The 23,981-nt window shown below is 43.0% G+C and overlaps 1 protein-coding gene across 6 annotated transcripts in view; it reads left to right on the top strand.

Moving 5' to 3' along the window:
* The window catches only part of CALN1 (calneuron 1), a 470,898-nt gene that overhangs the window by 292,987 nt on the left and 153,930 nt on the right, over positions 1–23,981 (top strand). For all 6 annotated transcript variants that reach the window (XM_067705969.1, XM_067705966.1, XM_067705965.1 and 3 more), the window contains one exon: positions 6,396–6,508. In XM_067705969.1, coding sequence (XP_067562070.1) covers positions 6,396–6,508 — 113 coding nt within the window. The remainder of the gene's footprint in view (positions 1–6,395; positions 6,509–23,981) is intronic.

Below are 23,981 nucleotides of genomic sequence, written 5' to 3'. Positions count from 1 at the left end.
CTTAATTACCTCCTTCAAGTCTTTGTCAACAAATACAGTCACACTTGGAGGTGGGGGAGTTAGGGCTTCAGCAGGTGAATCTGGGCATAGTTCAGTCCCTAACACTTTATGAGAGGTTGAAGCATTAGGCAAAAGAATTTCACTGGATGGTGTTGGTGGTGGGTGATGCTCTTACTCCCCACTTGGACCCTTTCCACTGACTCTGCGTCGAGGACCAGCAGTGCTTATCTCATCCTGTTCTCTTCCCATAGGAACACTCGGTCCAGCGTGAAGGGAGGGTGGTTGCTGTTCCAGCCACCCTCCAGCCTTCCTGGGGGCCCCACGTTGTTCAGGGTGCTCACCTCATCTCCCCTTTCAGCTCATTAGAACCTTCCCTCCATTGAGGGCTCACTGCCGAGCCATTGAGAATTTCCTAATTGGAGCCTTTGCTCCCAGCTTGGTGCTGCCCTAGCTCCGTGCTTCTAGGTAAGTCCCAGCTCCCACTTGATTCTGTCCCAGGTTTCGGACTACAACCTCCCAGAAGTAAGTCTGTGTCTATTCGTCTCTTTCTTGCCCCACTGTACATCGCCCTCCCGGAAGCAAGCCTGTGTCTCTTCGTCTCTTTCTTGCCCCACCGTACATCGCCCGCTCTTCTGCTCCTTTGTAGGCATGCTTCTGGAATTGAGTCAGTTGATTTGAGCGGAGTCTCAGGCAGACGTTTCTTCTTGCTCCTAATCCGTCTCCTCATTACCCTTCGAGCCCACCATTTTTTCTGTCTATGCCTCTTTCCTTCCTTTTATTTTGCAGGGATTTTTACTGTTATTTTAGCTCTTGGTGAAAGTTTCAGCTGTTGGTCTTAATGAATGTTGTGCAGTCCTGGCCCTGCCTCGGCTTCCTGCCCTCATTCAAGTTCATTACTCTGACTTCCATAGCAGTGGGAAGCAATCAGACGCAGTCCCGGGCAGGTTAGCTTCCCGCATGTCTTGCTGAGCGGATCATGATATTTGGGCTTGCGGAGGGGGACTGAGGCCCCGTAGGCGTGAATTTCATTCTTTCACTCTGCACTCACTTGCCTGTTCAAGATTCGTAAAACAATTTAACCAAGTAAAGTTTTTTGCATTCAGAATCCGCTGCATTCTGTGAAAGGTTGGGGAGTCTGGGAAGATACCCACTTTGTTTTTAGGGGACTGTGAATCCGGAATGCCAGCCTCATGTCACGCTGCTAGGCCTGCACAGGCCTCATTCGTCAGACCAATTCTTTTTGGTGGAAGAGGATGCCTGGAGGGTTGTATGTGAGATACCTGGGTCCTCAGAGTATTGACCATCCAAGGAGGATTACTGAGAGCCTCACTGCAGGCAGAATGGCAGTTTGGGGAACAAATAGCTTTCAGGCAGTGGTCATTTGCATTAAATGCCCCTAAAGGCCATCCTCCCAAATTCCTACTAAATTTCTTCCCAAAGGCCCAGATAGGAAAACATATTAAACTCTCAAACTTTGAAGAGAGATATGAACCTGGGCCAGGAATTATGCTGGGGCCTCTGACACGGAGGGAGGCTTTGCGACGCGGGGGTTAGCATCAGGGGTTCCAAGCTGATCCCTTTGCTGGTGCCTGCTAGCTGCGTAGCCTTGACCTAGCTCCGTTTAACCTCTTCTTGCCAGAATTTTCTCAAAGGCAAAATGTGGAAGGGCGGAACCTATTCATAGTGTTGGGATAGAATCAAACAATAATATATGTAAGGCCTTGAGTTCAGTGTCTGGCATATCGCAAATGTTAAATCAGTATTTCCTATTACTTATTGTCATTCTTTTAAATGCTTAAGAAAGACCTCCAGCAGCTGACCTGAGACCCAAGAGAGCAACTTAGATTTCAGTTTGCCTCTGTGTGCCAGGCAGCCGTAGCACTCCCCAACCAGGGAACGCTGGGATCAGGGGGAATAGTGTTCTGACAGAGCCACACATCGCCCGGCCTCCTGAGAGACAGCAAAAGCATAGGCAGACTGCTGGGTTTGGAATCCCAGCTCTGCTCCCCTGTGTGAGCTTCTGCAAGTTACTGAACCTCTCTGTGCTTCGGTTTTCTCATCTGTAAAATGGGCCGCTGGCAGCCTTAAATGAACTAGGGTGTGGCGATTTCTTTAAATGATGCCACGGCATGGTGACTGCTCAGTATGTTAGATGTCAAGGTCATCATCAGACTTCCCAGACCTTGCCTCGGCCTGGGGCTGGTTTCTGTTCAAGGGGCTTAGGGAGAAACTGGTCTCTGAGATTGTATTCATCTCAGTTCTCCTGGAATGGATGCAGGGAGAGGGTGGGGACATGGGGGCCAGACTTCTGGGAACAGCACTGATAGCTTGTGGGGTGTACCCAGCCCTATTTGTCCTTCAAACTAGGATCTGCTGAAGACAGGTTTTCCTCAGTCTAAATCTGAATAGAACCTTTGTACTGCGGGCAGGTCTGATGTCGAGCTGTGTATGTGAAAGGAGGAGTCTTTGTGTACTGAAGGTCTGCAGAAATGTGCAATGTACACACATACTCAGGAGCCAGGGCTGAGAAGATGCCAAGAGAGACAGAGATAGGTGAGGGGGCCCCACCCTGATTATTTCTCCAACTATGGGCCTGCAGGAATCTCCCTTGGCTCAATGATAGTTAAAAAAAAAAGGGGGGGGGTTGGGGGAGAATCACATTCTGACAAATAACAGACCTGAAGTTCCAAATGTCATCTGCTTAACAGCTAGAAGCAGACCCTCCTGTGAGCCAGACCTCTCCTCCAAATAGCAGAAAGGCTCTACCAAGCCACCCGTGCACCAGCGCTACAGCTGGCACTGCCATGGGGTCCTGAGCACTGCCCCCCAACCCGAGCACTTCCCCTCTGGCCAAGGCTCTGAGTAGTGAATAAGCTGCTCCCTTCACTGCGGCCAGGATGTAGTTTGAAGCGTCATTTCCGCTTGTGAGCTTTGGGTTTGCTGTTCAGAGCCAAGGGCACCGTCCGTGAACGCTCCCTGATGACTTTGACCAGAGTTCCATGTGGACCCTTGAAATGCGCCAGTTCCACATGCTGCTCTCCCATCACCAGGGGTGGCGGGGGAGGGTTTGGAGAGGTAGGTGGTCTCTCTCCTCCTACCTGGAAGGTAGATTGTTTAAAGACAGCCTGATGCTGAGAAGCAGGTGTTTTGCTAAGTCCTGTGGACCCCCAACCCCATCCCATTCGACTCCCAGGGAACAGTGGTGCCTACGGCACTATGGGCGGGAGCTGGTGTGGCCCAGCTGGTGGACATATTTTTGTTAAGGTCTCGTGAGGTCTCTTTTTTTATTTTTGCACCTTTATTGGAGTATAATTGCGTTACAGTGGTGTGCTAGTTTCTGCTTTATAACCAAGTGAATCAGTTATACATATACATATGTTCCCATATCTCTTCCCTCTTGTGTCTCCCTCCCTCCCACCCTCCCTATCCCACCCCTCTAGGTGGTCACAAAGCACCGAGCTCATCTCCCTGTGTTATGCGGCTGCTTCCCACTAGCTATCTATTTTACATTTGGTAGTGTATATATGTCCATGCCACTCTCTCACTTCGTCCCAGCTTACCCTTCCCCCTCCCTGTGTCCTCAAGTCCATTCTCCAGTAGGTCTGTGTCTTTATTCCTGTCTTACCCCTAGGTTCTTCATGATATTTTTTTTTCTTAGATTCCATATATATGTGTTAGCATATGGTATTTGTTTTTCTCTTTCTGACTTATTCACTCTGTATGACAGACTCCAGGTCTATCCACCTCATTACAAATAGCTCAATTTCGTTTCTTTTTATGGCTGAGTAATATTCCATTGTATATATGTGCCACATCTTCTTTATCCATGCATCTGATGATGGACACTTAGGTTGTTTCCATCTCCGCACACCCTCGAGCTTCTGACCTTTTATGAACTGTTGGACCTCACCTGGGTGACAGACACTTGGGATGACGCCCACTGCTAATAGACCAACATCCCAGAGAGAGGGCCCCGGAAGGAGAGCCGTAGTACCTGGGACATTATCTAGTCCAGTGTTTCTTGAACTACTTCCTCTTCGTCCTCTTCCTCTTCCTCTTGTCCTGTTCCTCCTTCTTGTTCTGCCACTCCCCCACTCAGGTGCCTAAGAAACTTGTTTCCCTAGTTGCCCTAACCCCATGGCATTTTATTATAATTGGACAGATATACTGTATGAATATATGTTTATACACTGTGACGTTAGGAGGGCCACAAACCATAATATCTAAGTTATTTTTGGTCCCCTAAGAATCACTTTCCGTCTCACGGAAGGTGATGCTCTCTCTCTTGAGAATGCACCCTCTAGCCTGAGACTTTTTGGCCATCCAGAACCAGCTTTGACTAGTGGGAGTGGCTTGGGGTGAGCTGGGGGTTAGCGCATGTATATAACAAGCGCGGTTGTCTGAGCCTCATGGTTCTCGCTCAGTATGAATGCCAGCAAGACTGGGCCATTCTCATCTTCCTCCAGCTGCCACCTTTCCACTTTCACAAATACTGGATGACTTATCTTTGGGCAAACATCTTGGTCTGCATTTAAGATCATTTCCTTGCTTTGTCTTTTTCTTTAAAGGTGAAGTTGTTAGGTACAAAAGAACCAGAATGTTACAGCATCTTGAACACTGCTAGTCAATATCTGGGTGAATATACCCAGAGACGCGTCAGAGAGTCCATCTCTCATCTGCATCTCTGCCAGCACTGAGCAGTATTCTTTTTTATAAGTATTTGCTCATTTGAAAGGCAAGATGCTAACTCATTGTCGCTTGAATTAGCCATCTTATGACCAGCCAAGGGGAAATTTTGGATCCTTTCATCTTGCTGACAGGTGAGAGATACATCAATTTCTTCTCAGTAGTCCATCCTACTGACTTGTCATGCTTCCCCTGTCCTCTGGGAAGTTTTATCTACACTGGGATCTGTTCCTGGACTGTCTGTTCTGAATTATTGACGTCTTGATCATGACGTCTGCTTGACTTTTGGAAATAGGTTTCCAATGAAGGTTCTTGGAAGGCGATTGCACTCCAGGAGTGGATTGATGTGTCTGCACTTTGGCAAACATGTATGCAGACACCTGGACTGTCCTCCCTGCCTGGGGCCAAGATGTGGTGAGCTGTTGGTGGAGACACCCTCCTGAGCCGTCCTAAGGGTGCAGAGTGCCACACTGATGCGTCACTGAGGCTCAGACAATACCCTGAAGGTCTAATTTTGTCTAATTTGGCTCAAGTTCACCTTTGGTCAGTGTCAGCTCTAGTATGAAAGATCCAATGCATGTTGAACTGAGCAAAGGAAAAACAAACAAGCAAGAGACGTCATTCATTCTCTAAGTGCATACTGAGCGCCTACCATGGTGTCAGATATAAAGAAGTTTCAGGCTGGGTCCCTGGCCTTGCAGAGCTCACAATCCAGGTGGGAGATAGGTGTGCAAATTAGTGGCTGAGATATAGGGTGATCTGTTCTAAATAGATGCACACTAAATTAGTAGAAGGGACAGAAGGAAGTGCCTAACTCTGTCTAGTGAGATGAGGAAGGGTCAGGAAAAATACAAAAAGAGAACATGATGTTTAAGCTCCATTGTATAGAACAAGTTAGAGATCACCAGGTAGACAAATGGGGAAGGGCATCCCGGATGGAGGGAACAGCATGTACAGAGGCATGGAGCTCTGAAAGAGCATGGCATTTTGTGCAGAGGTGGGAAGCAAAGCGTATCAAAAGGAATAGTGGGACTTGAATACCATCCCGAGGTGGTTTCCTTATGTTTGGTCAAAGATGCCTTTGAAGTGTATAAAGCACGGTCAGATATGCTTTGGGGAAGTAAACTCAACTGTCAGGAAGAGAGTGTGGAGGTGAGAGTATGAGGGCAAAAGCCATTTTACTAGTAACATTGTAATTATAACTAGGAACATTCATTCTTGGAAGCATTTTCCCACCACAGTCTTTTTGGAAATGGACTAGCAATTGGATTAACAAAAAAGGTAGAGCAGCCACAGGTATTTAAGAAGTGAAATCAGCAAGACTTGATGACAATTTATGTGTGATTGGCAAGGATGAAGGAAGAGATAGGGATGAAGATGTGCTTTCTCTCCTGTACAGCTGGGCAGTTTGGGGTCCAGGTACAGCAGGTGTGAAGCCGTGGCCATTTAAGCGGGAGGTGTTGGCTGGGCATTTAGGCACAGATACTGGCAAATGATTAGGAATATGAGGCATCAGAGGTACTCACGGTTGCGAATTTCTTGTATTTCTTTTGGTATTTTAAGAATGAAGCCCAATTTTCAGAAATGGTTTCAGCTCTTCATTGACTGAGGTCATGCCGTGGAGAAAAGCATGGAGATGTTTATTTCATTGGGTACAGTAGGTCAATTTCAGCTACTTTTCAACTCGTATTTATATCTTCTCCTTCCAGGGGATGGTCAGGTGGATTTTGATGAATTCATGACAATCCTTGGCCCCAAACTGGTGTCTTCAGAAGGTCGCGATGGTTTTCTTGGAAACACGATAGATAGCATATTCTGGCAGGTGAGTAAGAATTCTTTGAAAAATTAAGTTTGACAGCAAACATGTGTCTGGGACTAACGTTTGACTGTGAATTCTTGAGCTTCTGTTCAGCACGTGAAGCTCCCTTCTGGGCTTGAGAGACATACGTTCCTTGAACTGGACGTCTAAGTTGAGATCCATCCTAGGTCCCCTGAACAAAGAATCAAAACTATACTCATTTAAGGCTCGGAAGAGTGAAATATCTCCCTATTTTCCCTCATATCAAAACTAGTTTTACATTTTGGAGAAATGAGATTCCTCCACTTCTGATTCACAAAAGACTTTTTCCTGGGGACACTTAGAAAGGACATATTGGTATTACCTGAGCCCACTCTGTCCCTGGTTCCAGCAGATCCTTGATGGGAGGATGGCATGGCTGCCTTGTGTGTTTGGATCCTAGCAATACTCTTAATAGGACAGAAAGGTTTTATCTAAAAATTTGCATTTGATGCTTCTCGATTTGCTTCTATTTCTATCTTGTAAAATCGCTTAGGAAATTCCAAATAATACCTTCAAATGATTAATTGTGCTATAAATCATTTCTCTATATTAGTTCTTTAGTCTTAAAATGTGACTATTATTTTCTGACTATGGAATTTGGGGAATGACTCATCAATAATTATTTTAAAAAATTAGGGACTCCCCTGGCGGTCCAGTGGTTGGGACTCCGTGCTTCCACTGCAGGGGGCGCGGGTTCAATCCCTGGTCAGGGAAGTGGGATCACGCATGCTGCGCAGCGTAGCCAAAAAAAAGAAAAAAGAATTGAGTTAATTTGTCAAGTTAAATTGAATTACTGTTTAAACATGTAAAATACCATTCAAACACGGTGTGGTTTCTTTAATTTCTTGATGTGTTTTTTTCCCTAACCAAAGATACTTCTCTGTATCTCTAGATAAGGATTGCAGTTGACGTGTATCTCTAGTCTTATTCTGCTACCCATCTTGCATATAACCAACAAGTACTTAGTAAGAACTTGTTACTGGCCCTGTAGTCTAACAGTCACTATGGGTTTTACAAAAGATGCTTAAGACACAGTCCTGGCTGTTTAAGAATTTGGTTGGGGAAACACAACTAAGAGAGAAAACAAAGAGTAATTAATTGGCTTGATGGTTACTAGACTGTAATCTCCTTGCAGCCAGGGACTTCATTGTTGTGGTACCCGCAGCAGTTAGCCCATGTACTCAGACCCTCAATAACTTTTTTTTAAATAAAATGAATAGAAGTTCAAGAAAGGAGACACATGTGGTCTTGAGAGGTCAGATAAGGCTTCAGGAAATGGGGGCACTTGCTTCAAACCTTGAAATAGGTGGGGGATTAAGTGAGAAAAGAAAGAAAAGAGAGCATCCCCAGCCTGTCACAATGAGAGTTTGAAAAAAGGTGGAGGCAATGAGCACAGGAAAGTCATTGACCATGAGGAAGATACGGTTGAAAGGGAAAGAGCTCAGGATCCACTGGCAGAGTGGATTTAGAGCCTGAGGAGAGAAGGCTTGAGATGACTGACTCCAAGTTTCCCAACTGGCTACTACTGCCAGGAATACGATCATGGAGAAAAGACGTCTTTGTGGAGTTGAATTCTAAATTGGACACGTTGAGGGTCAGTCACCAAGGAAAGTCTGTGCACAGCTGAAATCAAGGATGGATCATGGGTGAGAGGCCAGGGCTGGGAACCCGGATTTGGGATTCATCAGAGCTAGTGGGTGAAATTATAGTCAAGGATGAGCTCAACAAGGAAAGTCGTATACCTGAAGATGACCAGAGAGACAGGACCTTGTCCTGGAGGATATCCAGGGCAGGGGAGAGTGAGACATGGCGTCTGACCTCCACGCTGCTGATACCCATCAGGAGAACATCATCTCCCTGTGGTTATGATCAGCCCTGACTCTCCCTAGAGAAGGACCTCCATGACCCTACTTACCACGTGATCAGAATATTTCAGTGCTCAGGTAACATTTCGATGTGGAAAGATAGACGGGTGGACTCCCCTGGCCAAAATCAAAAGTGAGCACATAGGGGGACTTCCCTGGGGATCCAGTGGTTCCAATACAGGGGGCACGGGTTCGATACCTGGTCAGGGAACTAAAATCCCGCATGCCGCACAGTGCAGCAAAAAAAAAAAGTGAGCATATAGTTAACAAGACAGAGAAACATTATTTCCCACCTGGCATCTTGCAGCCCATACAGATGTACTCTGTTTGCACATCTGGGAGTTGCTGCTCTTCTCGGTTTCTCTTCTTCCTTGCGCTTTCTGAATGCTTTCTACCCTTTGCCTCTGTCTTCAGGGCCCACTCTAGCCTAGAAGGATGCTGCAAGCCCTTCCAGGCTCTAAGCATTCTTCCTGGCCCCGATCCTGAAGGGGAAGGAGCTGCAGGTACTTAATTATATCTTAAGTGGAGGCCTCACATCTGCCAGATTCTTCCCAGTAGAGCATCTGCACGAGGAAATATTTCTTTTCTAATATATTGATTGCCTCTTGCATAACTGGGACATGCTACTATGCTCATGAAGTCTCTGTGTTTTTGCCTTACCAAAGACCCTCCCCCTCACCCAGGGTGATAAATGGGATGGGAAAAAGAGAATAAAAGGGGAAAATGCAATTCTGAAATAGCTAAACGAATGTGGGACCGTGTGGACTGGTGGCTGTGACTTCCTCTCCTGCTGGTGCTCCCCCAGCTCAGACTTTGACGACTAGCAAAGGAGAAAGACCGTCAAACCATTCTTGATAGTCAGTCTCCTCTGCTGCCTGTCCCCCGTCTGCCCATTCAGTGACAGTGTGAGAAAACTGTACTCAGAGCATCTGGTCCTTCCTGGAAGAAAAGCTCATATTGCCAGCACTCGAGTGATTTTTCAGGTTTGAAAGGAAGCTCTGTGTGTGCACAGGTGTATGTGTGCACGTGCATCTGTGTACACGTGAGTGTTTACTTTGCTGCTGTGGTTGAAGATGGTCTAGAAGAGGAGCAGCAGAAAGGCAGCTTTCTGCCTCTCAATTTCCAGGCAGGAGATTTTGATATCAGGAGTTACTGATATTCTAGAAAGGAGAAGACCATCCATTTGAGACACTGACAAGGCTTCCTGTGAGGGACAAAAATCAGTTTCCTGTGGAAACAGACATGATGGTACACTTGGAAGGCCATATTAGTGATCTATTGCTGCATAATATATTATACCAAAAGCTAGTGACACAAAACAGTAAGTATTTACTAATCTCACTGTTTCTGTGGGCCAGGAATTCAATAGCAGCTTAGCTGGGTGCTTCTGGTTCAGGGTCTCTGATGAGGTTGCAGTCAAAATGCTGGCTGGGGCTGTGATCATCTGAAGGCTTGACTGGGGCTGGAGAATGTGCTCTCAGGTGCTCGCTCACATGGCTGGCAAGGTGATGCTGGCTGTTGGCAGGAGGCCTCAGGTCCTTGCCACACGGACCTCTCCGTGGCGCTGCCTGAGTGTCCTCGTGACATGGCAGCTGGCTTCCAGAAAAACAAATGATCCAAGAGAGTACAAGGCAGAAGCTGTCACGTCTTTTACGACCTAGCACTGGAAGTCAAACTCCATCGTTTCTGCAATATCCTATTGGTTACACAGGTCATCCCCATTCAGTGGGGAGAGGACTACCTCCCAGTGATTACCGGGAGGCAGGGGTCATTGGGGACCACCTTGGAGACTGGCTACCACAAAGGGGGATGATTCTGTAATTGGACTTCAACTTCTGACCCGACATTGCTGCCACAGCCTTTCATTTTCCCTAGGCTTTGGTTTCTTCCTACCTGAGAGGAAAACTGTGACCATGGCCATTCTCTGTGTTCCGAGAAGTGATCCCACCAGGCCCTAGGCTCACCTTGCTAATTAAATAATTAGCTCTCAGTGCTCGCTCCTTACTGGCATGCTAGCCTACGGTGCCAAGGGTAAGATAAAATCAAACGGGATTCTGCAAAAGCAGCTGTTGATCGGTTGGTGCTCATCCCGAAAGCTGTGAGCCTCCGGCTCTTTGTGAGAAATTGGTATCAGCGAGGGGGGAATGTAATTGGCTATGCAGCCTCCTTTCCAAAGAGGCTGGTCTGAGGGCTACGACTCAGTCTCCATCCTCCCAGGATACTCGGTCCGCTGGGTGTGAGGCTCACAGATTTCTTGGTAGCCAGTTCAGAACCTCTCTCTTACGTAGCAAATGATAACTTGTGAAATTCTTATCATCTTCTTTCCCTTCACTCATCAAAGTCCTGTGTGTTGGCTGTTACTGCTGTGATGTAGTTGAGCAAGGCTTGTGAAATTATTTTTGGAATCAGCCTTAGGACTTGGTGTATGTTAATGGTAGAGAGGAGGGGAGGGAGGGGCTGAGGGGGCCAGGCTCAGGATGGGCGGGGAGGGCTTTCATGCTCATTGCTTCAGGTCCATTGCAATCGCAGAGGAGCAGGGTCCTCAAAGTCACTTTGTTCCGCCAGTCACTCACACCACACACCATGAGGCCACTTGTGCCCAAGAATGTGTCTTTAACGCAACAAATGCTCCCGGGTGGAAGGAGCATCTGCATCTCAGCTTCACCTGAGTCCCCACAGCAGCCCTTCATCTTTTCTCCTCCTTGACCTCCAGCGCTGTGCTAGCTGGGTTCCACCGTGAGCTTGCAGACAGCACACAATGGCAAAGGAAATGACAAGCATCACGGGAGATCATGCAGCACTACTGATCTATCCTAGGTCCAGCCAACACTTCCATTAAACTCTTCTCCCTCTGAAGAAAGAGAGAGAGATGAGTCCTGCCCTTAGCTAGGAGAGGAGCCAGTGGTGTCGGCTTCTTCTTTTTTTTTTTTTAAATTTATTTATATTTATTTATTTTTGCCTGTGTTGGGTCTTCGTTTCTGTGTGAAGGCTTTCTCTAGTTGTGGCAAGCGGGGGCCACTCTTCATCGCAGCACGCGGGCCCCTCATTGTCACGGCCTCTCTTGCTGCGGAGCACAGGCTCCAGACGCGCAGGCTGAGTAGTTGTGGCTCACGGGCCCAGTTGCTGCGCGGCATGTGGGATCCTCCCGGACCAGGACTCGAACCCGTGTCCGCTGCATTTGGCGGGCAGACTCTCAACCACTGCGCCACCAGGGAAGCCTGGTGTTGGCTTCTTGACTCACATTTTTATCTTATTCACAATCCAACTTCATTCATTAAGACTTGACTCAGAGTTTCTGACTTAAGAAATGAAACATTAATATTTATGCAAATGAATCTGTTCACTGGATGGTGCTGGTTGTGTGGGAATGGATCTGGGGCTGGAGATCGAGAACTAAGAAACTCACAGGGCTGCCTGGTCTTTGTGCTCCAGAGTACCCCTCGCTTGCCCATATGCAAGCAGGTCGTTATCATAGCTAGTTTATCTCACAGCTATGTGCAATGTCCAAGACACTGAAAGTTATCCTAACGTAAAAGTGCCTGGGGCACCCGTGCCCAGACTTGGTCTAGATCAAGGCCTGCTTGCCACCCCGACTTCACCCACAGGCCTGCTCAGCATCCTTTCCGGCTGTCCATTCCTCCCCCACTGGTGGGAGAAGACACAGCTGGGGAAATAAAATACCTGCAGCTGCTCCCCAGGTACCTCTCCATGCTTGGCCGCTGTCCCTCCATCCCAAATTCTTACTCTGGCCTCATGTCTTTTCGGGTTTCCACTTCTGGTTTGGTCCTAGACTCTTGATCTCTGTTCCATGCTCTGATCCAGAGGCCCATCCTCCCCAGCCCAGGTCCCAGGCTTTAGCTCGGGACATTTCATGCGCTGGTTCCCCATGGCTGAGATGGACAGGGAGCTCGGTTTCAAATTCTTGACCCGGGACTTCCCTCGCGGTCCAGTAGTTAAGATTTCACCTTCCAATGTGGGGGTGCAGGTTCGATCCCTGGTTGGGGAGCTAAGATCCCACATGCCTCAGGGCCAAAAAACCAAAACATAAAACAGAAGCAATATTGTAACAGATTCAATAAAGACTTTTAAAAAATGGTCCATATCAAAAAAAAAATCTGTAAAATTCTTGACTCAGTTCAGAATACTTGACATTCCATGTTCACAACACAGGAAAGGAACATTACACAAAGCTCCAGGTACAGTATGATCCCAAATCTGTTATGCATAAAAGAACTGGAAAGAAATATATCAAAACATTGACAGTGTTGTTTCATGTGATAGGATGATGAGTGATCACATCCTGTATTTTTCAAAAGCTTGACAAGAGGCATGCATTAGTTCTATAATCAGAAAAAGAAAATTAAAGGGAAGAAAATATAGTCCCCAGCTAGTCAAATATTTATTAAATACCTACAGTGTTTTCATCTGTGAAACTGTAGATTACCTGTCCCATGAGGTCGACTGTGGATAAAATTTTCAGGGAAAGCAAGTGACACAGAAGAAATCATATTCATTCATATAAGGTATTTGTTGCACGGGGCCCAGACCTAGAAAATTCCAGGACTTTGACTTTTGTTCTTTGAAGGATAACTAGCATTCTAGCAGGCTGAGTCTCTCCTCACATCCAATCTGGCACCAACAGGATGGTCCTCCCCCCAGTACTTTGTCAACGTGCCACTCTGTCAGAGTTTGCTGTTCTTAATCATCTCACGGGAGCTAAATAGCTTTCAGCAGTCATGTGCATCACAAGGCCTGTTAGACTGACAGCGAACATTTGAATCCCCAAAGCGATTTTACCGCTTGTGAAATATGGAGCGTGGAAAACATTAGTGTCTCAAAGTGGGTCTCAAGGTGTGGTTCCTGAACCAGCCTCATCAGCATCACCTGGGACTCGTTAGAAATGCAAATTCCTGGACCCCACCCAAGTAACACTGAACCGGAAACTCCAGAGCGGGGCCGGCTTCCGGGAGTTCAATACGCCCTCCAGGTGACTGATGCTCCCTCAAGTCTGAGAGCCGCTGAGATTTCAGTGATCCTGGCCTACGGGGCAGGCACCTGGTCAGGCTTACTACTCAGACCTTGGTAATTTGGGTTTTTCTTTCATTTATCCATATTCATAAACGTCATTGGTCTTTAGTCTATCTAACAGTATATGTTTCAACTGTTTTTAAAAGATGGAGGAATTACATGTCAACATATAACTAATTTTCTAAGCAGGAAATGCCTTTCTAAGCATTAAAGCAATGGAAGAATCATAAATAAAAACTGTTACACTATTAAGTTGAAAGAATATTTCAAAAAGTAATAGGAAAAATACAGCAATTAATAGGCTAAGGTATATGTGAAGAGCATTTCTAAAAAATATGAAAACCTCTAGATATGACAATAGAGAAACGGGATAAGGAGTAACAGACAATTGATACTTTAAACAAACATATTAAAACAATTTTCAACCTCACTAGAAATCTAAGGAATATAAACTAAAATAGTAATTGGATAACAGTTTTCACCTATCAGGTTGGAAAAGAATAAAACATGTGATAATAGTACTGTCAAGAGTAAGATAAAATGAGCAAACTCATATACTAATGGTAGAAATGTACATGGTAAAACTATTCTGAAAACTATTTGGTGATACTTAGCTACAACTTTTCCAATGTTAAACCCTATAATTAAAAATAATTCTACATCTAAGACTCTGCATATGAAATTAGTCAGAGATGTAGAAAAATGCACTTACAAAGATGGAATATTGTACAATTATTTAAAAGAATATTTTCACTTTACAGTCTACAGATTTAATTTATAGTATAATTACATTGCTGTTCTACATCTATTATGTATCCATGTATATTCATACAGAGAAAAACTGGGGAAAATGTAATAATTCTTTTCTTGTAAACATCTTTATTGGCGTATAATTGCTTTACATTGTTGTATTAGTTTCTGCTGTATAACAAAGTGAATCAGCTATACGTATACATATATCCCCATATCCCCTCCCTCTTACGTCTCCCTCCCACCCTCCCTATCCCACCTCTCTAGGTGGACACAAAGCACCGAGCTGATCTCCCTGTGCTATGCAGCTGCTTCCCACTAGCTATTTTACATTTGGTAGTGTATATACCTCAAAGCCACTCTCTCACTTTATCCCAGCTTACCCTTCCCTCTCCCCATGTCCTCAGTTCCATTCTCTATGTCTGCGTCTTTATTCCTGTCCTGCCCCTACGTCCTTCATAACTTTTTTTTTTAGATTCCATATATATGTGTTAGCATATGGTATTTGTTTTTCTCTTTCTGACTTACTTCACTCTGTATGACAGACTCTGAGTCCATCCACCTCACTACAAATAACTCAATTTCATTTCTTTTTATGGGTGAGTAATATTCCATTGTATATATGTGCCACATCTTCTTTATCCATTCATCTGTCAGTGGACACTTAGGTTACTTCCATCTCCTGGCTACTGTAAATAGTGCTGCAATGAATACTGTGGTACATGACTATATTTGAATTATGGTTTTCTCAGGGTATATGCCCAGTAGTGGGATTGCTGGGTCATATGGTAGTTCTATTTTTAGCTTTTTAAGGAACCTCCATACTGTTCTCCATTGTGGCTGGATCGATTTACATTCCCACCAACAGTGCAAGAGGGTTCCCTTTTCTCCACACCCTCTCCAGCATTTGTCGTTTGTAGATTTTTTGATGATGGCCATTCTGACCAGTGTGAGATGATATCTCATTGTAGTTTTGATTTGCATTTCTCTAATGATTAGTGATGTTGAGCATCCTTTCATGTGTTTGTTGGCAGTCTGTATATCTTCTTTGGAGAAATGTCTATTTAGGTCTTCTGCCCATTTTTGGATTGGGTTGTTTGTTTTATTGATATTGAGCTGCATGAGCTGCTTGTATATTTTGTAGATTAATCCTTTGTCAGTTGCTTTGTTTGCAAATATTTTCTCCCATTCTGAGGGTCGTCTTTTCGTCTTGTTTATGGTTTCCTTTGCTGTGCAAAAGCTTTGAAGTTTCATTAGGTCCCATTTGTTTATTTTTGTTTTTATTTCCATTTCTCTAGGAGGTGGATCAAAAAGGATCTTGCTGTGATTTATGTCATAGAGTGTTCTACCTATGTTTTCCTCTAAGAGTTTTATAGTGTTTGGCCTTTTAGGTCTTTAGTCCATTTTGAGTTTATTTTTGTGTGTGGTGTTAGGAAGTGTTCTAATTTCATTCTTTCACATGTAGCTGTCCAGTGGGAAAATGTAATAATTCTGATGCTACTAATTATTATGGATTGGAATAAAGGTGAATGTAAATTTTCTTCGTCCTTGTATGTATTTTCCAAAATTTCTGCAATGTGGCCATAGGATCTATTCTGTTATTATTCAGCAAAGTTAACGAAATCTCAAATTAACAAAATCACATTGTAAAACAACTGTTTTCAGTGGCAAAAAAAAGTGATTGGATTTTTCTAATACGCTTGCCCACTGTTATGGTAACTAAAGCACAAACTTTACATGAGATACACAAGCATCTAGTCAAGATGGCAACCGCCAGCTGCCGGGAGGAAAGGAGTTCAGGCTGAAGCCTCTGAGAGGCAGCCACCACCCAAAGCAGCTAGGTGGCCCCTTGTTGTAGAAGCCACAGGGTGCCCGAGGCCGGCTACAGCCCCCCGCTGTATCAGTTACCTTATATCCATTTAGTATGCCGAAAACTTACCCTTTAGAAGAATGTCTGAATTGATTTCATAATCAGAAAAATAAATTGAAAGTAATTTTAAATATTATTTCTAAATAATTTCATGATGAGTCTGTGGCTGGGTTGGGTTGACAAGTTACCTCAGCCAAAAAGAGGGAAAAGCTCATATTATCAGGAAAGTCCTGGCACCAGTAACTTAATGCTTATGTCCCGTGAAATCTTCCCAAGTTTTATGTAAAGTTATTTTCTTTTATTCAATCTACTTATCCTTCAGGATCTAACACACAGGGTTTATATGTAATATGTGTACACTGTAGACCTCAGAAAAGCATAAATTTTCATTAAAAGGTACCTAAATGGGGACTGATTCTATCAACGGTAGAAGCTTGCATTCAAGTTCAGAGGGAGCAGAGAAAGGAACAAGACAGGCGTGAAGCCGGTGGGGGCCTGTTGCGGTCAGGCAGATGAATCCTCTAAAACCCACAAGCGGCACCCAAAGGCAGGCTTCTGAAGGGGACAAGGGTCTCCTGTGCTTCCGGGGTGGTGTCCTGGTGGCACTTTTTTTAAAAAACCATTTTCTTGAGTTATGATTGACATATAAAAGCTGTACATATTTAATGTACACAACTCAAAGAGTTTGGGGATAACTATACACCTGTGAAACCATCACTACCATCAAGGCCATAAACATATCCATTTCCCCCTGAAGACTTCTCTTACCTTATCATTATTGTTGTTGTTATTTGTGTGTGGTAAGAACACTTAACATAAGATCTACCCTCTCAGCAAATTTTAAGTATACAGTATTGTTAGCTCTAGGCACTACGCCATATAATAGATCTCCAGAACTTTTCTTACGTTGACCTGAAATAAACGGACTGCCAGATTTCTCCAGCAAAGGTGGGTTTATTGGGGATGAGGATCAGTAGAGAATTGTAATTCGGGGTCTGCAACCATGGTGAGCCACGTGCAAACCCCCCCCCCCCCCATGGCCAGGGAAGGAGACACTTTTATAGAGAGGAAAAGGAAGTTGGGAGGGTTATAGTAAACAAAGGGTCCAGGGCTTTTCTTGCCAGGAAATGAGTCTTCTTGGGCTCTGCTATCATCACAGGGCATGAGAGCTCCCCCTTCTGGTCTCCCAACTCTATTTAATTGAGGTTTCTGTTTATTTTTTGCAACTGAAACTTTGTACCCTTTGACCATCACCTCTCCACCTCTATTCCCAGCCCCTGGCAACCACCATACCACTGCCTGCTTCTATGAGTTTGACGAATTTAGATCCTACACATAAGTGATATCATACAGTATTTGCTAGACACACCTTCTGACCATGGCTCCAGTGATCTTGATGCCACAGGACCGAGTTTCTGAGGTTCACAGATGCACCAGGGTGGCAGGGAGAAGTGACCACAGTAACTCTTCCATCTGGTCCAAGCTCCTGGCCCTCACTCGGCTACACACTGAGCTGTAGACCCCATGCTTGCTTGTGGCAGTACCACTGTCTATTTTTTTTTTCTATTTTTACTATTGCAAATAGGATTTTTTCATTGCATGTTTCTAACCACTTTCTGCCAGTATAGCGGAAAGCAGTTTTGGGGATTCTGGCTTTTATCTTGCTTCCTTACTGAATTCACTCATGAGAGAATTAGCAAATTCTCATTACAGAATTAGAGATTTTCTCAGGTTCTCTATGTCTGCTGGGACTTTGTCCACAAATTGCAGTGATTTTGTTTCCTCCTTTCTGGCAGTGTCTGTCTTAGTTCCATTTGTATTGACTGAAACCTGTTTATTAATAATACACAAGAAGGGTGAAATGTGATATTAGGAAATTGACATCTTACTTACCAATAGTTTTTTAAATTGTGAATATATGATAGCTTTTACCAAATGTCCTTTTAATCTCTAATAAGAGGATCATGTGATTATTCTTGTTTTCACTTACCGATATGATTTAATGATGACTAAATCCCTAATGTACATTCCTAGGATTTACATTTGCTGTTATGGCAGGTCATTTTCTTAATATAATTTAAATTTCTAGTGTAATTTAAAACTTTGATTTGCCATCAATTTTGAGTTTTTTAATCTGTATTCATAAATAAAAGGAGCCTGTAGTTTGCACAAAACTGTAAGTGTCGTTGTCAGGTTTTGAAACATAGTTATTCTAGCATGATAAAATTAATTTGTCGACTTTCTTTTTTGCTGATGTACAATAAATTCTACAGTATGGAATTTATTTATGACCTTAAATTTGAGCAGGTTAGTTCATAAAACTACCTTGATCTAGTGGTAGGGTTTTCGGTTTTGGTTTGGGGATTTTTTTTTTTTTGAGGTATTTCTTAATGATAAGTTTTAATTATTCGTTACTCTACTTTGAAATTTTATATTATCTTCAGGAAGTTTCCAATTTCTCAAAATTACTTAATTTATTAGCATTTGCTTGTACATAGTATTGTTTAAAATTTTCTTTGCAAGTACTATTTTACCATCGTTATAGCCTCTCTTAATTGTAATTTTTGTTTTTCTCATTTTTTATTCATCTGATTTGCCAGAAATTTGTCTATTTTACTGATTTTTTGGAAAAAATGTACTCTTCAACTTAATTAACAATTCTTTTTTTTTTTTCCTGGTTCCTATTCTGGTATTTTCAACTTTGATCTTCACTTCCTTTTTCCTGTTTTCTTGTTGTTATTATTTATAAACTTATGCATTAAATGACTATTTCACCTAGTTTTATCTTTTTTTATTCATGAAAGAATTTAGATGTGAATTTTCCTCTTGGTATATAGCTTTATCACCATCCTGAGATTTTGATATGTAGTGTCTACCATTTACTCTATGGTCTGTAATTATAATTAATATCTTTCTTCACTCAATATTTATTTGGGACAATATTACTTCATACTATGTTTAAACATTTGTTATTAATTTATCATTTTATTGCACTGTAGTCATAGAAGATCACTTATGCCATCGCTTCTTCATGCTATCTACTGTGTTCATTTACTGCATCTCAGTATGTGTTCAGTTTCTGCAAATGAAACATGACAACTGAATACACTGCTTTCACAGTTTGTAGGAAATAGAACTATTGATATATGCCCCCTTTCCAGTAATAATTAAAATCTTGAATGTCCTAGTTTATTTTATATCTATTCAGTCTGTCTTAGATTGATAGTATTAAGGTCTATCTCAATTCTGTTTCTGTCATTTTCTCTCTCTGTGTGTGTGTGTGTGTGTGTGTGTGTTATTGAAAGCCTCTATGGGCCAGCGTGGATATAGCAGTGAACAAGAGACAAGTCTCTTGTTCTCATGGAATTTATATTCTAGTGTAGAGGGTAGGGGAGAGATAGACATTAAAGCAATAGATAATAATAAATAAGATAAACTCAGATAATATTAAGTTCTTTGAAGTACATAAAATAGGATGATATAATCGAGGGCAGTCAGGGTAGGTACTACACAGCTTTAAACAGAGTGTGAAGAGAAGACTGCTCTGAGGAGGTGATGTTTGAACTTAACCCTAAATCGTGAGGAAGGTCCAGCTGTGCAAGCTGTGGGGGAAGTGCTCACCACCGGGAGGGAACAGCAAATTCTAGGGCCCTGAGGAGGGAGAAGCTTGACTCCAGCTTGGTGGGCAAGTGGTTGGAGATGAGGTTGGAGATGCTGGGGTAGAGATCAGCTCTTGTGGGACACCATAGGCTCTGCGTTGGGATCTAGGTTCAGCAGAATGTGACTGAGAGCAATCTAACAGTGGTACAAACAGAATAGAAGCAGATATAAATCACTCTCACCAAGTTCTCTGCTGCCATCTGGTTCATTGTTCTGAAATCCTAGAGTGTTGCCCTATCCATGTGGTTTATGTCCACATCTGCGCTCCACCCATCAGAAAGCCAAGGAAGGGAAAAGGAGCACAAGTCTTTGAAGAAGTTGCACCCAGCACTTCTACTTATGTCCCCTTGGCCAGAAGTTAGTCACGTGTTTGACCAGAAGTTGGTTATGTTGCCACACCCAGCAGCAAGGCATGTTGGGAAATGTAGTCTTTCTTTTGGACAGCTATGTTCCCAGATTCTTAAATTGAGGGTTTTGTTGCTATTAATAGTGAATTGACCCTTAGGGGAGAACGCTGTGTCTCAGGTCCCATCAAGACAAGGAGTTTGGTTGTGATTTTATGTAGAAGCAGTACTACTTGGAGTATGTTAAGCAATGGAGTGGTATATTTTAATTTACATGCAAAAAAATCACTACTGCTGTGTGAAAGGAATATAGGGGGGAAGAATGGGGCTGGGAACTCAGGAAGTTATTTCAAAAGTAGGAGAGACATGCTGATGGCTTACACTAGGGTGGGAACAGCTGGGCAGTGAGAAGGGGGCAGGTACAGGCTTCATGTATTTTGAGTCTCTGTTTTTTTGGTGGGTCCACATTTAAGACCATATGTACTCTCACTGATCCTCTTGGTGGGCTGATCCTTTTACTATTATGTAATGTCCTCTTTGCCTCTAGTACTTTGCTTGCTCTTAAGTCTACTCTACTGGATATTAACATAGCCACTCCTGCTTCTTAAAATTAATATTTGTATGGTATACCTTTTTCTATCCTACCTATGTTGTTGAATTTGTAGTAAGTTTCTTGTAAACAGCATACAATTGAGCTGTGTTTTTTATCTATTCTGTCAGCCTGTTTTTTGAGTGATGTAATTTGACTATTTCTATTTAATTTTTGAAGTGTGTAAGTCTGCCCTTTTATTATTTGTTTTCTCTTGGTTCTTGTTTTTCTTGTCTTATCTTCCTGCAGGTTACTTGAACATTTTTAAGAATCTCATCTTGATTTAGTTATAGTCTCTTTTTTTTTTTTTTTTTTTGTGGTACACGGGCCTCTCACTGTTGTGGCCTGTCCCGTTGCAGAGCACAGGCCCCGGACGCACAGGCCCAGCGGCCATGGCCCACGGGCCCAGCCGCTCCGCGGCATGCGGGATCCTCCCAGACCGGGGCACGAACCCGTGTCCGCTGCATCGGCAGGCGGACTCTCAACCACTGCGCCACCAGGGAAGCCCCTAGTTATAGTATTTTTAAATGTATCTCTTTGTATAGTTTTCGTAGTGGTTGCTTTGGATATTACAGTATACATATGTGTCCTCACAATCTACTTGTATCAACATTTTGCCTCTTTGAGTGGAGTGTGAAAACAGCACCTGCATTTAGGTTCTTTTGCCTTCCCACTTTTAAATATCATTGCCTTGAGTGTCAGATGGTATTATAATTTTTGTCCCAATCATTAGATATTATTTATAAAACTCATGAGGAAAAGAATATTCTATCGTATGAACCCAGAATATTTTTATTCTTTCTGTTATTCCATCTTCCTTCTTGATTCTCCAAGATTCTTTATTTCATCATTTCTTTTTCAGTCTGAAGAACTTCCTTTAGGCAGTTTTTAAGGATAAATTTGATAATGACAAATTCTTTTAGCTTTTCTTCATCTGAGAATGTTTTGATTTCCCCTTATTCCTAAAGGATAATTTTGTCAGTTATATACTGCAGATGATAGTTTTTTGTTTTTTGTTTTTTCTTTCTCAGAACTTGAAATGAGTTATACCACTTCCTTCTGGTCGCCATGATTTCAGAGGAGCAATCTGTTGTGTTTGAATTGTTTTCCCACTGTAGGTAATGCATCATTTCTCTCTGGCTGCTTTCCAAAATTTTTCTGAGTTTTTAATTTTTCAAAGTTTAATTATGAAATGTCTCGGAATGAATTTATTTGGGGTTCATCCATTTTGAGATATGATCAACTTCTTGAATTTGTAGATTTGTGTTTTTCACCAAATTTGGAAAATTTTAGCCACTTCTTTGAACACTCTTTGCCTACCACTCTGTGATCCCTCCCTCTGGACTCAGATGAGTGTTGGAACTTTTTATTGTCCCACAGGTCCCTGAGGTTGTTATTTTTTTCATTTAGTCTATTTTCTTTCTTTTGTTCATATTGAGTGAACTCTGTTGATCTATCCTCAGTTCAGTGATTTTAACCTCTGTCCTCTCTACTCTGCTGTCCCGTCCAGCAACTTGTTTTATTTCTGCAATTGTATTTTTCAGTTCTGGAATTTTCATTTGGTTCTTTTTTATAACTTCCATTTCCTTGTTGAGATTTTCTCATTTTTCATTTGTTTCAAGAGACCTCGTGATTGATTGTTGGATTTTTATGGTGCTTTCTTTAAAATCCTTGTCAGGTAATTTCAACATCTGATTCATCTCAGCGTTCACGTGCATTGAATGTCTTTTCTCATTCAAATTGTGATTTTCTTGGTCCTGGATGTGATGGGAGGTTTCTATTATGACCTGGACATTTTTCCTAATATATTAATGGATTCTGGATTCTATATGAATCTTTTATTTTAGTAGGCAGTCACCCTCTTTAGGATTAACATGCAGGTCGTGTCTTACTTTTGTTGTGCCATGGTTCCAATGACAGCTTCATTTCAGAGCCTTTGTGGTGATATTTTGGTCTCCTTAGTTTATCTGGTGCCTGGGCTCCCATTAGTTCCTCCTCATGCTTCTCAAGGGGTGGAAAGGATTTCCTTAGGCCGGGATGACAGGTGTCTTTCCTTGGGGGAGAAGACCCTCGGGCAAGAAAGGAGTGGTTTCCTTAGCCAAGCATGTCTCATGGTGGGATTCTCCCCACCTCTGGGGAACAAACAGTGCTTCCCAGGCCTTGCTGAGATCCCATGTGCTTGTTGAGATCCATTTGATCCAATGCATCCACAGTGAGATCCATTTTGCCGTTGCCCCCAGTCTCTGGGCAGGGGTGGGGGGTTTCCATCCCATGGAGACAGAGGTTTCCTGGGTCCGGCCATTTGTCTGGGTGAAGGTCCTTTTTGCTGTGGCTACCTTGTTAATCCCTATAGGTGAGGGGAATTTCAAGCCTGCTAGGGAAGGAAAGCACTTCCCTTGTCTGTTTATTGTTAGTGAGGCTCCCAGTAGATCCCCATGGCCCTTTGTGGCCTTGCCTGATGTGATCTAAGGGACTCCCAGGCAGTCCGGGGGAGGACTGAGCCTACCTTCTGTTGCTAGGTTCAGGGACAGGAAATGTCACATATAGATTGCTTTCTTCTCTTGGGTGGGAGAATGTAAAATGTCCTGCCACCATGTTGTTCCTCCAGTGCTGGGCCCCAAACTGGTTCAGCTTCCTCTTAGCATCTTTGGGAGTTCTCCTTTGGTTATCTCTCACATTATTTCCACAGGTTATAGTTGTAGTTGGCAGGGAGAAGCAGGGAGAAATGGGTCTATACCATGTTGCCTGGGCTAAAAGTCCAATTATTACTCATCAGCTCCTTTAATCATTAAATACTCCTTTTCCAGAATATTTTTGGTCTTGGTGTTTAGTTTTGTCACCACGTTTACAACAGTTAATTTTGCTTATCTCAAAGCAGTTTTTATTTACACTGTCATTGCTTTATACTTTAAAACTCTTATATTTGAATTGTTCATTATAATTCATTTCTCAGTTGACTGGAGAACTTTTATTTGTCTGTAATTTTTCATAGTGGGGATCAGAGGATTACTTAAGAGAGGTGTTTTTCAAGCCCTTTGCAGACTTAAAAATATCCTTCTGTTAAATTTGCTCATGAAGGAAAAATGGTTGAATATAGAGTCCTTGGGTCATAAAATGTTAACCTCAATATCCTATAATCATTTTTCATAGTATTTTACATAGAACTCTGCTTTTCCAGAAGCTTCCTAGAAGGAAAATGCAAGTTCCTTGGTCAAACAAATTATAGAAATGCTTCCTATTTCAAGCAGTTCATCTCTCGGAGGTTCGTAATGTCCATTAGTTCAGTGAAAACTCTGATACTGCCTTCATTTGAGAAACTGATTTAATTTTGTTTAGCCTGTTGCTGCAA

The sequence above is a fragment of the Pseudorca crassidens genome, chromosome 15, assembly GCF_039906515.1.
Source record: "Pseudorca crassidens isolate mPseCra1 chromosome 15, mPseCra1.hap1, whole genome shotgun sequence".
Classification (NCBI taxonomy): Eukaryota; Metazoa; Chordata; class Mammalia; order Artiodactyla; family Delphinidae; genus Pseudorca; species Pseudorca crassidens.
The sequence above is the reverse complement of the archived record's forward strand: the minus strand, read 5'-3'. Positions and strand labels throughout refer to the sequence as shown.